This window comes from Mesoplodon mirus (genome assembly GCF_964341445.2).
Source record: "Mesoplodon mirus genome assembly, chromosome: 3".
Taxonomy (NCBI): Eukaryota; Metazoa; Chordata; class Mammalia; order Artiodactyla; family Ziphiidae; genus Mesoplodon; species Mesoplodon mirus.
In genome coordinates, this window is record NC_138978.1 from 153,883,886 (window position 1) to 153,899,100 (window position 15,215).

General features: G+C 37.4%; 1 protein-coding gene across 6 annotated transcripts in view; it reads left to right on the forward strand.

Moving 5' to 3' along the window:
- The window catches only part of RPS6KC1 (ribosomal protein S6 kinase C1), a 197,708-nt gene extending 182,700 nt beyond the window's left edge, over window positions 1–15,008 (forward strand). For all 6 annotated transcript variants that reach the window (XM_082616018.1, XM_082616023.1, XM_082616019.1 and 3 more), the window contains one exon: window positions 14,022–15,008. In XM_082616018.1, coding sequence (XP_082472144.1) covers window positions 14,022–14,132 — 111 coding nt within the window. In that variant the 3' untranslated portion in view covers window positions 14,133–15,008. The remainder of the gene's footprint in view (window positions 1–14,021) is intronic.
- The last annotated feature ends 207 nt before the right edge of the window (window positions 15,009–15,215 follow it).

Sequence of the window (15,215 nt, forward strand, 5' to 3'; positions counted from 1 at the left end):
TTTAATTCAGTAAAAAATTGAGATTTGGAGTTTTTGTGCACAAGAGTGAAAGGATCAGAGTTGTGCTTCAGGAAGATTACTTTGCCCAGACTCTGTAAAAGCTAAAGAAACATAATCAGGTTGGAAATAGTGAGATGAGAGGACCCTGAGCACTTTGTAAAAGGATTAAGAGGTAATGCAAAGATACATAAAACACTTCATTCTAATGGAAAAAAGGACAGCTCCTCATTTGATTTCATATTCTTTGTTGTGGCACAGCAAGGTAAATTCAAAGTATTTTTTTGGCTATTAATTTAAGGAAGGCTAGCAACTGCTATTTTTTGTTTCTCTTTCTTAAAGAAGTAGTCATTATTATATAATATTGAGAATAGAATTCCCCACATTAATTAATAAAGGTCTGTTACTCCTGTCTATCAGAATTTATATTGTAAAGGAGTCTGAGCTTAAGATATGTTAAGTTCCCAAATACAGATATGTATAGCTTATATAGTTAAAGCAGCATTCTGTCATTGGCCTGCCTAAGGAAACTACCACTCATGTTGAGGAAACATCATCAGGAAAGGGAAAAGGGGTCTCTTGGCATGATTAGCAATTTGTCATTTTGACTTTCCTCTTCCACTACCTCATGGTTCATAAAGGTTATTTTAAAAAATCACAAAATGATTTATGTGGAAAGAATTATTCCACTTTGAGGAGATTTTCCCCTTTGGTCTTTTCAGCGCCTTGCTTTCTTCCTAGATTTCATAATTCCCTGTACCCATGGTTTAGTCATCTCAGTCCAAGTGAATGGTACTAAAGTAAACATAGTTACATTTTAAATGCAGTTAAAAAAAAGATATTTACAGTTTACAGATCCTCAGAGCATGGATGTTTGTACTTCCCAGTGTACATTTAGTTCTTTATGACACAATTGCTTTGTCAGTTGAAAGATATTATATGAGAAAAAGACCTTCAAAACAAATTTCTGTGCCTCCAGTGCTCAGCTTTATTGCCTGTTCTTTAGGAGAAAGGAGGTTGGCAGTGACTGTCTTGGTTTTGCCACTGGCTGACACATTCTTTTAGCAATAGAATCTTTGTGTGATCTCTCAGAAGGCCTGGGAGAGTATTTAAAATGGCAGAATAAGCAAGACAGTCATGGATAAACAATTATACTTTTGCCTGTAGATTTACACTTGCAAAATTATAGAAGAGTCCATGAACTAAGGTAAATTGACTTTAATAAAAGTCAAAATATGAACTTTTATTGGAATTTCATAATGAGGTCATGTTTTGGAAAGAATGGGGGCAGGAAAGCCAATTTTAACAAGAAAGAAAGAACTTATATGTTTCCAGAAATATTAAAAAACATGCTATAGTTATAGTTAATTCTTACCAATGTTTGTTATTTTACATTTGTATTCAGATGTTTAATGCCTTCCACATTTCAGTCAGTGGACATGACTTGTCTGATTTTGAAAATGGATTTGATATGTTTAGGATATGCTTATGCTGTTTGTTTTATAATAGCAGCTTTTCTCTTAATGCAGTTTAGCAACTTCTAATATAAAAATTCTTTGAGCAGTTCACTTTAATAAAAAGTCATTTTGAATGCTAGATACAGTAATTTCAAGTGAAAAGACTGTGAGTACAGTCTTTTGAAGTATATGCTTCACTCCCCTCGTGGATTTGGTGATATCAAAGTGAAGTAATAGATTCTTGGCATTTGCAGGTCACGCACTCATAAAGCAGTGTAATGTTGTGATTAAGAGCAGGGATTCTGGAGACTGAGTACCTGAATTCAGATCATATCCTTGCTACCTACTACCTATATGATCTTAAACAAGTTATTTAATTTCTCTGAGTCTCTGTTTTCTCATCTATAAAACAGAGATATTTATAGTAACTATTCATAGAGTTGTTGTGAGTTCAATGAATTAACCTATGTTAAGCAATTAGAATAATTCCTGGCACACAGTAAGCATCACATAAATGTTTTGTATTATTATTATTGATAGGGCAGCATTGAAAGCTCACGACATGTAGTAATTTATAATTTGATAAAGCATATAGTTGAATTATAGTATAGGGCTGCTAACATGATAGTGACACAACTGCTGGTGATACAGGTTGAAAAGGTCTAAAAAGTAGTGGATTGGCACGTAATAGGAAGTCAACTGATGCTTTTATATAAATGATTAATTATTAGTGAATAATAGAGATATAGAAATAAAGAAAAAAGAAGAAATAAAAGCTTAGGTTTGATTTGAATAGTGGGATTTCCTGTAGGTATAGAACCATTAATGTAATCATCCACATATTTCAGTTGCAGTTGACTAAATTCTGTGGAAAAAATTATATGCTATATGAATATTCTCAAATTTGAATGGCTATAGCCGTATGAGAAATTTGGAAAATTCTCTTCTCAAAAAAAGAAATCATAAAGTTGGACAGAATTGGCAAAAATAACCATCTTTGTGTGCTGGAAATTGATCAGAGGGATGCAGCAATCTGGGAAGTACTTAGGCTTGAAAAATAGCTGAACTTTGGGAAAGAATTGTGGGACTCTGTGGCATTCTTGCCTGGGGCTACTTGCATTCTCTCTTCCCTGCTTGGCCAGGTGTGAAGGTTCTCCCGGGTTGGGGTAGGCCACGAAGACCAGCACTGAGGCTGTATGCATGTGCAGGGAAAGATCTCAGTGGAAAGTAAAAACAAGGACAGACTTGAAAGTGGCCTAAATTTTGAATGTGTTCTCCTGCCCACTGGCATAGGATGGAAGCTTTAGTAGCTAAGGTATTTGAATGCAACCCCTTTTCAGTCACTGGTTGACCACTAAGCTATGCAGACACAGTGGTGAGCCTTAGGAAACCAAGCTTAAAAAAGGAAAACTTAAAACTTTTTTCTTAAAAAAGAAAAAAAATATGAGCAGAGATATCAACCTCTGCTTGTTACAGTGGGGTGGGGAAGCAGATTTACAGGTCTAGCTGAACAAGTTATCAAACAAAGAATAAACCAACCAACAGCAATTGATAACAGTCTTCTTGAGAAAAAAATAAGACTCCAGAGTCACTAAAATATATTATCTAACATGTATCATTTTCAGCAAAATAATGTAAGATATCTACAGAAACAAGATAGTATGATCCATAGGCAGGGAAAAAAACAGTCAATAGAAATACTCTGAGTGTCCCCAGATTTTGGGGTTTAATAAAGACTTCAAAGCAGTTATTATAAATATGTTCAAAGAATTAAAGGAAATCATGTATAAAGAATTAAAGGAAAAAAACAATAATGAATCAACAAATAGAGATTCTCAGTAAGGAGATGGAAATTATATTAAAAGGAAAAAACCAAATAGAAATTCTCAAGTTGAAAAGTACAATAATTGAAGTGAAGAATTAAGTAGGGGAAAAAAAATTCACTGGAGCATCTCAACATGATATTAAATTATCCAATCTGAAAAACAGATAAAAAAATTTGAAGAAAAATGAACAGGTATAAAGAGACCTGTAAGATGATGTTAAATATACCAATATACATATAATGGGAGTTCTAAAAAGAGGACATAGGGAAAGGGGCAGCAAAAAATGTTTAAGAAACAATGGCTGAAAACATCCTAAATTTGATGAAGAACTTTGAGATGCATCCAAGAAGCTTAGTGGACCTTATGTGGAAGAATACAAAGAGATCCACATAGAGATATTGTAGTCCAATTGTTGAAAGACAAAAACAAAGAGGAAAATTTTGAAAGGAACCAAAGAAAAACAACTCATTGTATCCAAGGGAACATTGTGATGTCTGACTTCTCATCAAAAACAATGGAAGAGAGGTAGGAGAAGATGGCGGAAGAGTAAGACATGGAGATCACCTTCCTCCCCACAGCTACATCATAAGTACATCTACATGTGGAACTGCTCCTACAGAACACCTACTGAACGCTGGCAGAAGACCTCAGACCTCCCAAAAGTCAAGAAACTCCCCACATACCTGGGTAGGGCAAAAGAAAAAAGAAAAAACAGAGACAAAAGAATAGGGATGGGACCTGCACCAGTGGGAGGGAGCTATGAAGGAGGAAAGGTTTCCACACACTAGGAAGCCCCTTCGTGGGCAGAGACTGTGGGTGGTGGAGGGGGGACCTTCGGAGCCACGGAGGAGAGCACAGCAACAGGGGTGTGGGGGGCAAAGTGGAGAGATTCCTGCACAGAGGATCGGTGCCAACCAGCACTAATCAGCCCGAGAGGCTTGTCTGCTCACCCGCTGGGGCAGGTGGGGACTGGGAGCTGAGGCTTGGGCTTCAGAGATCGGATCCCAGGGAGAGGACTGGGGTTGGCTGCGTGAACACAGCCTGAAGGGGGCTAATGCACCACAGCTGGCGGGGAGGGAGTCCAGGAAAAAGTCTGGAGCTGCCGAAGAGGCAAGAGACTTTTTCTTCCCTCTGTGATTCCTGGTGCGTGAGGAGAGGGGATTAAGAGTGCTGCTTAAAGGAGCTCCAGAGACGGGCGCGAGCCATGGCTATCAGCGCAGAACCCGGAGACGGGCCTGGGACACTAAGGCTGCTGCTGCCGCCACCATGAAGCCTGTGTGCGCACTCTCCATACCTCCCCTCCCGGGAGCCTGTGCAGCCCGCCACTGCTAGGGGTCCCGTGATCCAGGCACAACTTCCCCGGGAGAACGCACGGTGTGCCTCAGGCTGGTGCAACGTTATGCTGGCCTCTGCTGCCGCAGGCTCGACCGCATCCATACCCCTCCCTCCCCCGGCCTGAGTGAGCCAGAGCCCCCGAATCAGCTGCTCCTTTAACCCAGTCCTGTCTGAGCGAAGAACAGATGCCCTCAGGCGACCTACACACAGAGGTGGGGCCAAATCCAAAGCTGAACCCCGGGAGCTGTGTGAACAAAGAAGAGAAAAGGAAATCTCTCCCAGCAGCCTCAGAAGCAGCGGATGAAAGGTCCACAATGAACTTGATGTACCCTGCATCTGTGGAATACCTGAATAGACAACAAATCATCCCAAATTGAGGAGGTGGACTTTGGGAGCAAGATATATTATTTTTTCCTTTTCCTCTTTTTGTGAGTGTGTATGTGTATGCTTCTGTGTGAGATTTTGTCTGTATAGCTTTGCTTTCACCATTTGTCCTAGGATTCTGTCCGTCCGTTCTTTTTTCTTTTAAAAATTTTGTTCATAATAATTATTTTTTATTTTAATAACTTTATTTTATTTTATCTTACTTTATTTGATTTGATTTGATTTTATCCTCTTTCTTTCTTTCTATTTTTTCTCCCTTTTATTCTGAGCTGTGTGGATGAAAGACTCTTGGTGCTCCAGCCAGGAGTCAGTGCTGTGCCTCTGAGGTGGGACAATAAACTTCAGGACACTGGTCCACAAGAGACCTCCCAGCTCCATGTAATATCAAATGGTGAAAATTTCCCAGAGATCTCCATCTCAACACCAAGACACAGCTTCACTCAACGACCAGCAAGCTACAGTGCTGGACACCCTATGCCAAACAACTACCAAGACAGGAACACAGCCCCATATATTAGCAGAGAGGCTGCCTAAAATCATACTAAGGCCACAGACACCCCAAAACACACCACCAGACGTGGACCTGCCCACCAGAAAGGCAAGATCCAGCCTCATCCACCAGAACACAGGCACTAGTCCCCTCCACCAGGAAGCCTACACAACCCACTGAACCAACCTTAGCCACTGGGGACAGACACCAAAAAAAACGGGAACTACGAACCTGCAGCCTGCGAAAAGGAGACCCCAAACACAGTAAGATAAGCAAAATGAGAAGACAGAAAAACACACAGCAGATGAAGGAGCAAGGTAAAAACCCACCAGACCTAACAAATGAAGAGGAAATAGGCAGTCTACCTGAAAAAGAATTCAGAATACTGATAGTAAAGATGACCCAAAATCTTGGAAATAGAATAGAGAAAATGCAAGAAGCATTTAACAAGGACATAGAAGAACTAAAGAGGAAACAAGCAATGATGAACAACACAATAAATGAAATTAAAATACTCTAGAGGGGATCAATAGCAGAATAACTGAGGCAGAAGAACGGATAAGTGACCTGGAAGATAAAATAGTGGAAATAACTACTGCAGAGCAGAATAAAGATAAAAGAATGAAAAGAACTGAGGACAGTCTCAGAGACCTCTGGGACAACATTAAACGCACCAACATTCGAATTATAGGGGTCCCAGAAGAAGAAGAGAAAAAGAAAGGGACTGAGAAAATATTTGAAGAGATTATAGTTGAAAACTTCCCTACTATGGGAAAGGAAATAGTTAATCAAGTCCAGGAGGCACAGAGAGTCCCATACAGGATAAATCCAAGGAGAAACACACGAAGACACATATTAATCAAACTATCAAAAATTAAATACAGAGAAAACATATTAAAGGCAGCAAGGGAAAAACAACAAATAACACACAAGGGAATCCTCATAAAGTTAACAGCTGATCTTTCAGCAGAAACTCTACAAGCCAGAAGGGAGTGGCAGGACATATTTAAAGTGATGAAGGAGAAAAACCTACAACCAAGATTACTCTACCCAGCAAGGATCTCATTCAGATTTGATGGAGAAATTAAAACGTTTACAGACAAGCAAAAGCTGAGAGAGTTCAGCACCACCAAACCAGCTTTACAAGAAATGCTAAAGGAACTTCTCTAGGCAAGAAACACAAGAGAAGGAAAAACCCTACAATAACAAACCCAAAACAATTAAGAAAATGGGAATAGGAACATACATATCGATAATTACCTTAAATGTAAATGGATTAAATGCTCCCACCAAAAGACACAGACTGGCTGAATGGATACAAAAACAAGACCTGTATATATGCTGTCTACAAGAGACCCACTTCAGACCTCGGGACACATACAGACTGAAAGTGAGGAGATGGAAAAAGATATTCCATGCAAATGGAAATCAAAAGTAAGCTGGAGTAGCAGTTCTCAGATCAGACAAAATAGACTTTAAAATAAAGACTATTACAAGAGACAAAGAAGGACACTACATAATGATCAGGGGATTGATCCAAGAAGAAGATATAACAATTGTAAATATTTATGCACCCAACATAGGAACACCTCAATACATAAGGCAAATACTAACAGCCATAACAGGAGAAATCGACAGTAACACAATCATAGAAGGGGACTTTAACACCCCACTTTCACCAATGGACAGATCATCCAAAATGAAAATAAATAAGGAAACACAAGCTTTAAGTGGTAAATTAAACAAGATGGACTTATTGATATTTATAGGACATTCCATCCAAAAACAACAGAATACACATTTTTATCACGTGCTCATGGAACATTCTCCAGGATAGATCATATCTTGTGTCACAAATCAAGCCTTGGTAAATTTAAGAAAATTGAAATCGTATCAAGTATCTTTTCCAACCACAACGGTATGAGACTAGATATCAATTACAGGAAAAGATCTGTAAAAAATACAACTACATGGAGGCTAAACAATATACTACTTAATAACCAAGAGGTCACTGAAGAAACCAAAGAGGAAATCAAAAGATACCTAGAAACAAATGACAATGAAAACACGACAACCCAAAACCTATGGGATGCAGCAAAAGCAGTTCTAAGAGGGAAGTTTATAGCAATACAGTCCTACCTTAAGAAACAGGAAGCATCTCAAATAAACAACCTAACCTTGCACCTAAAGCAGTTAGAGAAAGAAGAATAAAAAAACCTCAAAGTTAGCAGAAAGAAAGAAATCATAAAAATCAGATCAGAAATAAATGAAAAAGAAATGAAGGAAATGATAGCAAAGATCAATAAAACTAAAAGCTCATTCTTTGAGAAGATAAATAAAATTGATAAACCATTAGCCAGACTCATCAAGAAAAAAAGGGAGAAGACTCAAATCAATAGATTTAGAAATGAAAAAGGAGAAGTAACAACTGACACTGCAGAAATAGAGATACAGAGATATACCATGTTCTTTGACTGGAAGAATCAACATTGTGAAAATGACTCTACTACCCAAAGCAATCTACAGATTCAGTGCAATCCCTATCAAACTACCACTGGCATTTTTCACAGAACTAGAACAAAAAAGTTCACAATTTGTATGGAAACACAAAAGATCCCGAATAGCCAAAGCAATCTTGAGAATGAAAAATGGAGCTGGAGGCATCAGGCTCCCTGACTTCAGACTATACTACAAAGCTACAGTAATCAAGACAGTATGGTACTGGCACAAAAACAGAAATATAGATCAATGGAACAGGATAGAAAGCCCAGAGATAAACCCACGCACATATGGTCACCTTATCTTTGATAAAGCAGGCAAGAATATACAATGGAGAAAAGACAGCCTCTTCAATAAGTGGTGCTGGGAAAACTGGACAGCTACATGTAAAAGAATGAAATTAGAACACTCCCTAACACCATACACAAAAATAAACTCAAAATGAATTAAAGACCTAAATGTAAGGCCAGACACTATCAAACTCTTAGAGGAAAACATAGGGAGAACACTCTATGACATACATCACAGCAAGATCCATTTTGACCCACCTCTTAGAGAAATGGAAATAAAAAGAAAAATAAACAAATCGGACCTAATGAAACCTCAAAGCTTTTGCACAGCAAAGGAAACCATAAACAAGACGAAAAGACAACCCTCAGAATGGGAGAAAATGTTTGCACATGAAGCAACTGACAAAGTATTAATCTCCAAAATTTACAAGCAGCTCATGCAGCTCAATAACAAAAAAACAACCCAATCCAAAAATGGGCAGAAGACCTAAATAGACATTTTTCCAAAGAAGATATACAGATTGCTAGCAGACACATGAAAGAATGCTCAACATCATTAATCATTAGAGAAATGCAAATCAAAACTACAATGAGATATCATGTCACACCAATCAGAACGGCCATCATCAAAAAATCTACAAACAATAAATGCTGGAGAGGATGTGGAGGAAAGGGAACCCTCTTGCACTGTTGGTGGCAATGTAAATTGATACAGCCACTATGGAGAACAGTATGGAGCTTCCTTAAGAAACTAAAAATAGAATTACCGTACGACCCAGCAATCCCACTACTGGGCATATACCCTGAGAAAACCATAATTCAAAAAGAGTCATGTACCAAAATGTTCACTGCAGCTCTATTTACAACAGCCAGGACATGGAAGCAACCTAAGTGTCCATCAACAGATGAATGGCTAAAGAAGATGTGGCACATATGTATAATGGAATATTACTCAGCCATAAAAAGAAGCGAAATTGGGCTTCCCTGGTGGCGCAGTGGTTGAGAGTCCGCCTGCCGATGCAGGGGACACGGATTCGTGCCCTGGTCTGGGAAGATCCCGCATGCCGCGGGGCGGCTGGGCCCGTGAGCCATGGCCGCTGAGCCTGTGCGTCCGGAGCCTGTGCTCCGCAACGGGAGAGCCACAACAGTGAGAGGCCCGCATACCGCAAAAAAAAAAAAAAAAAAAAAGAAGCGAAATTGAGTTATTTGTAGTGAGGTGGATGGACCTGGAGTCTGTCCTACAGAGTGAAGTAAGTCAGAAAGAGAAAAACAAATACCGTATGCTAACACATATATATGGAATCTAAGGAAAAAAAGAAAAGGTCATGAAGCACCTAGGGGTAAGACAGGAATAAAGACACAGACCTATTAGAGAATGGACTTGAGGATATGGGGAGGGGAAGGGTAAGCTGTGACAAAGTGAGAGAGTGGCATGGACATATATATACTACCAAACGTAAAATAGATAGCTAGTGGGAAGCAGCCGCATAGCACAGGGAGATCAGCTCGGTGGTTTGTGACCACCTAGAGGGGTGGGATAGGGAGGGTGGGAGGGAGGGAGACGCAAGAGGGAAGAGATATGGGAACATCGGTATATGTATAACTGATTCACTTTGTTATAAAGCAGAAACTAACACACCATTGTAAAGCAATTATACTCCAATAAAGATGTTAAAAAAAAAAGGGAAGACAGAAGACAGTGGAATGACATATTTAAAGTGTTGAAACGAAGTAACTGTCAGCCAAGATTTCTATATCCAGCAAAATTATCCTTCAAAAATGAAAATGAAATTAAGAAATTTCCAAGTAAAGACAGAGACTTCATTGTTAGCAGAGCTGTCTCACAGGAAATAATACAAGAAGTCCTACAGCTGCAAGTTACCAGATAGTGACTCAAATTCATAGGAGGAAATGTAAAGTTCTGGAATGATAAATATGAGTTAATAGAAAAGACTAAATATGTTTTTTCTCATTTCTCTGCTCACCTTCTGTCAAAAGGCTTAAGGTTGTACAAAGCGATACTTGTAACACTGTGCTGGTAGGTGTATAACCTATATAGATGTAACGTATAGTACTTAATGACAGTAAAAGACGAAGGAGGACAGAAGGGATGGAACTGTCGTGGAGCAAAATTTTGCATTTCACTGGAATTAATCTGAAGTAGACTGTGATAAATTAAGAAGCATATTATAATCTTGACAGCAACCACTAAAAAAATAGTAAAGGAAAATTAATAGAGGAACTGAAATAGTACAGTAAGAAGTATTTGGCACAGAAGAAGGCAGTAAAGGGGAATGAAAAAAGACAGTAGACGTAGAAAACAAGTAGCAAATTAGCAAACATAAACCTACCATGTCAATAATTACATTCAGTGTGAATGTCTAAACATGCCAAACAAAAGGCAAAGATTGTTAACTGGATAAAAAAGAGATTCAGCTATCTGTGTGCAAGAGACACACTTAAATTAAAAACACAAATAGGTTGAAAGAAAAAGGGTGGGAAAAGATAAACCGTGCAAACTGTGACCATAAGAGAGGTGAAGTGGTTTTATTAAGTATCAGACAAAATAGATGTGGAGACAAGAGAATTACCAGGGACTAAGATGTTTTATAATGATGAGAGGATCAATACATAGAAAGATATTACATTATAAATGTATATGCTCTAATAACAGCTTCAAAACATATGAAGCAAAGTCTGATTGAATTGAAATAATAGATAATCCAATAATAATAAATGGAGGCTTCAATACCCTGTTCTTGGTAATTAGAAAATCAGCAAGGTTATAGAGAAGACTTGAACAACATTATCAAACAACTCTGACATATATAGAACAATGATTGAAGAATAGTCTTATGCACATGGGACATTCCCCATGATAGATCATTTGCTATGCCATAAAACAACTTTCAATATTTAAAAGGATTGAAATTATACAGCATACTCTGACCATAACAACTTTTTATTAGAAATCATCAACAGAAAGAAATCTGGTGAATCCATACTACATATTTGGAAATTAAACAACACACTTCTAAATAACCTGAGTCAAAGAAAAAATGCCAAGAGAAGCCAGAAATTGTTTTTAATGGAATGAAAACAAAACACGATATATCAAAATTTATAAGATGCAGCTACATCAGTTCTTGGGGAAAATTTATGGCTTTAGACATCTGTATAGGAAAAGAATGGTCTCAAATAAAAATCTCACCTTGTTACTGAGGAAGGTAGAAAAAGAAACTGTAAAAAGCAAAATAAATCCAAAGCAAGCAGAAGAAAGCAAGCAAGCAGAAATCAATGAAAGAGAAAATCTTCATTGGATAGAAGAGAAAAATTAAATCACAATTTGGGTCTTTGAAAAGATCAGCAAAATTGGGAAAACTTTAGCTGACTTCAAAATGAATATGAAAAGGCAAGGTACCTAGATTATCCAAAACAATTTTGAAAGAGAACAAAGAAGGAGTACTTATACTCCCAATTTCCAGTCAGTAGCCACAGTAACTACTTAATTACTGTGGTATTAGAGCAAAGATAGGCAATATAGATCAATGGAATGGAATTGAGAGTTCAGAAATAAACTTACATTTATGGTCAATTGATTTTCAGTAAAGGTGCCAAGATAATTCGATGATGAAAAAATAATCTTTTCAACAAATGGTGCTGGGAAGGGAGGAGATACGGGAGCATATGTGTATGTATGGCTGATTCACTTTGTTATAAAACAGAAACTAACACACCATTGTAAAGCAATTATACTCCAATAAGAATGTTAAAAAAAAATGGTGCTGGGAAAATCAAATATTCACATGCTAAAACCAAAATGAACTAAGACCCTTAATTCATATCATATGCAAAAATTAACTCAAAATAGCTCATAAACCTATATGTGGGAGCTAAAACTGTAAAATCATAGGAAAAAAATTGGAGAAAATCTTCATGACCCTGGGTTAGGAGAAGAATTATTAGGTAACATGATCCATAAAAGAAAAAAAATGATAAAGTGGGCTTCATTAAAATGAAAAACTTTTGCATTTCAAAAGATACCAGTAAAAGAATGAAAAGACAAGCCACAGACTGGGACAAAATATATGCACATCATGCAACTGATAAAAGATTTGTTTTCAGAATGTGTAAAGAAACTTTTAACTCAGTAAGCAAACAGCTCAGTATAAAAATGGGCACAGCTTCACCAAGGAGGCTATATAAATGGCTAAGAAGGATATGAAAATATGCTCACCATCATTAGTCATTAGGGAATATAAATTAAAACATAATAAGATACCACTAATTCCCACTAGAAGGGCTGTAATAAAAAAGATAGACAGTATCAATTATCGATGAGGGTGTAGAGAAACTGGAACTCTCATACATTGCTGGCGGGAACGTAAAATGGTACAGATACTTTAGAAAAGTTTGGTAGTTCTTAAAAAGCTAAACATAAACTTAACACAAGACCCACCAGTCCCATTCCCAGGAATGTCCTTAAGAGAAATACTTAACACAAGACCCACCAGTCCCACTCCTAGGAATGTCTTTAAGAGAAATGAAAATATGTGTCTGCAGGAAGTCATATATACTATTAATTATAGCCGCAACCTGGAAAGTCCATATGTCCATTAATTGGTGAATGTATTAACAAGATGTGTTATATCCAAATAGTGGAATGCTGTTCAGAAGTAAAAAGGAACAGACTGTTGATACATGCTACAACAAGGATGAATCTCAAAAACATGCTAAGTGAAAGAAGGCAGCTTCAAAAGACAACATATTTTTATGATTTCATTTATACGAAATATCCAGAAAGGGCAAGTTTATAGAGATAGAAAACGAATCAGTGGTTGCCTAGGGCTGGAGATGGAAATGCGGATTAACTGCAAACAGGATGAGGAAACTTTTTAGGATGATCAAAGTGTTCTAAAACTGGATTGTGGTGAAAGTTGCACAACTCTTTAAATTTACTAAGAATCATTAAGTTGTACACTTACCACAGATAAATTTTATGCTATATAAATTATCCCTCAGTAAAGCTGTTAAAACAAAAATTTGGGGATGCATGAATGTCTTAAGACATTCTTTCAGTATGCCTAGGGTCGTCTATAATTGTATATGACTACTTTTATTTCCCCACACTTAACAATCCTATTGCGTGTAACATTTATTAACTTATTTTATACCTGATTCCTATTAGTGAAGAAGTTGAAACACATTTCACTCATTGTATCAAATTGTTCCATGTGAGTCAGCTATTTCAAAGAAAGCAGTTCTGGAATATGAATTGGCTTATTCAGACCTTAGGTAAAGTTTAGACCCGGTGCATATATAATTCACTAGGGGTTGAAAGACTTATTGTGCCTTCCAAACTTTCTCATCATGAAAGGAGTAACTGGATCTCTCAGAATTTGGTACAATATCTAATTAATGTCATAATTGTACTTTTGGAGTAGGAAATTGATAGGTGTAACTATCCTATTGTACTATATGAGGATGAGAAACAAAGTGAGTTACTCAAGGTCATAATTCAAATCAGTTGAAAAGTCGTGAACTCAGATATGTTCCCCACCACCCCACAGCTAGAGTGGTATCATAGACATAATTCCCTTTCAAGGAAATATAGTCAGTTGGCTGTCAGTCAAGTCCATTTGTTACTGGGGTTGAATTTAGAAGTTCTTTCCTTTCATATATTTTTCTTTTCCTTTGATTCTTTAGTTGGATCCCCACTATTCACTAAATCCTTCTTTTTTAGCTCTTACAGTTCAACCCTGTGGAGCGTCTTGGTGCTGGAGTTGCTGGTGTTGAAGATATCAAATCTCATCCATTTTTTACCCCTGTGGATTGGGCAGAACTAATGAGATGAACATAATGCAGGGTTCTCTGCACACGTTCTGATCTTCTCTATGACAGGCTTCTCCAGCACAGAGGTAGCTCTGCCTTACACTCAGTTATGGGGCACCAAGCATTGGGATGAAGATCTTTAGAGGAAATGGAGAAAGAAAAAGCCGGAGAGAGAACAATTCCTTTACAGTTACTGTCTGGACAAGATATTGGCTACATTTGCAAGGGGCTGTTATGTACAAACCTTTAACTGAGGTGTGGTCTTTATTTTATCTGCATTTAGTGTTGCAGGTGAGTTGTAAACCCAACTAAAAGAGGAATGCCCTTCAAGACCTTCCTCTGATATGAAGCTCCAAGTGTAGAATGAAGTGTTACTTGAAAGGAGGACCTTTACATGGCAGCTGACAGTGCTTTCCGCTAACCAGGATTGGTTTAATATGATCAAATTAATATTTGCTGAATAATATACTAAAAGTGCTTCATGAATAATGTCACCTGTGGAGCTTAAAAAGTGAGAAAAAACGAATATACACATCATGTCTGATAGGAAAACTGAACCACGATGCTATATAATTAATGTATGTCGAATATGGTCCCATAGTCATTCTTTCTGAAGTCCACTTGAGAAGAAAACACTTCATGTTGTCAACTTCGTACTTTGTTGGTTGATACTGCTAACAGAAGGGTTCATATGAACACTCTCTCTTTCTCTCTCTCTCTCTCTTCATCTTTATTTTTTCACTTTCTACACCCTTTCTCTATTCTCTCATATTCTGTTCTTCCTACCCCTATTAATACATATGCAACAAAAAAGGGAAGGGAGTATTTATTTCCCCAAATTGTATCAACTTAATAAGAACTAAAGAATCATGTAAAATAAACGTGGTAAAAATTTAAATCTCTCTTTAATTGCTTAAGATTTTTTTTCAAAGGACTCTCTTCCTTTCATTTTGGAATGTTAGCAACTTCTGCTTCTTATTATGCTTGATTTCATTTTAGTTTTATGGCTTAGCATCCTAAGAACCAAAGGATCTCATCTAAATGGGATTGAATGGCAATCCTATTTTATTATGTATTGACAGGATTTCCAGATTTGACCTCCTAA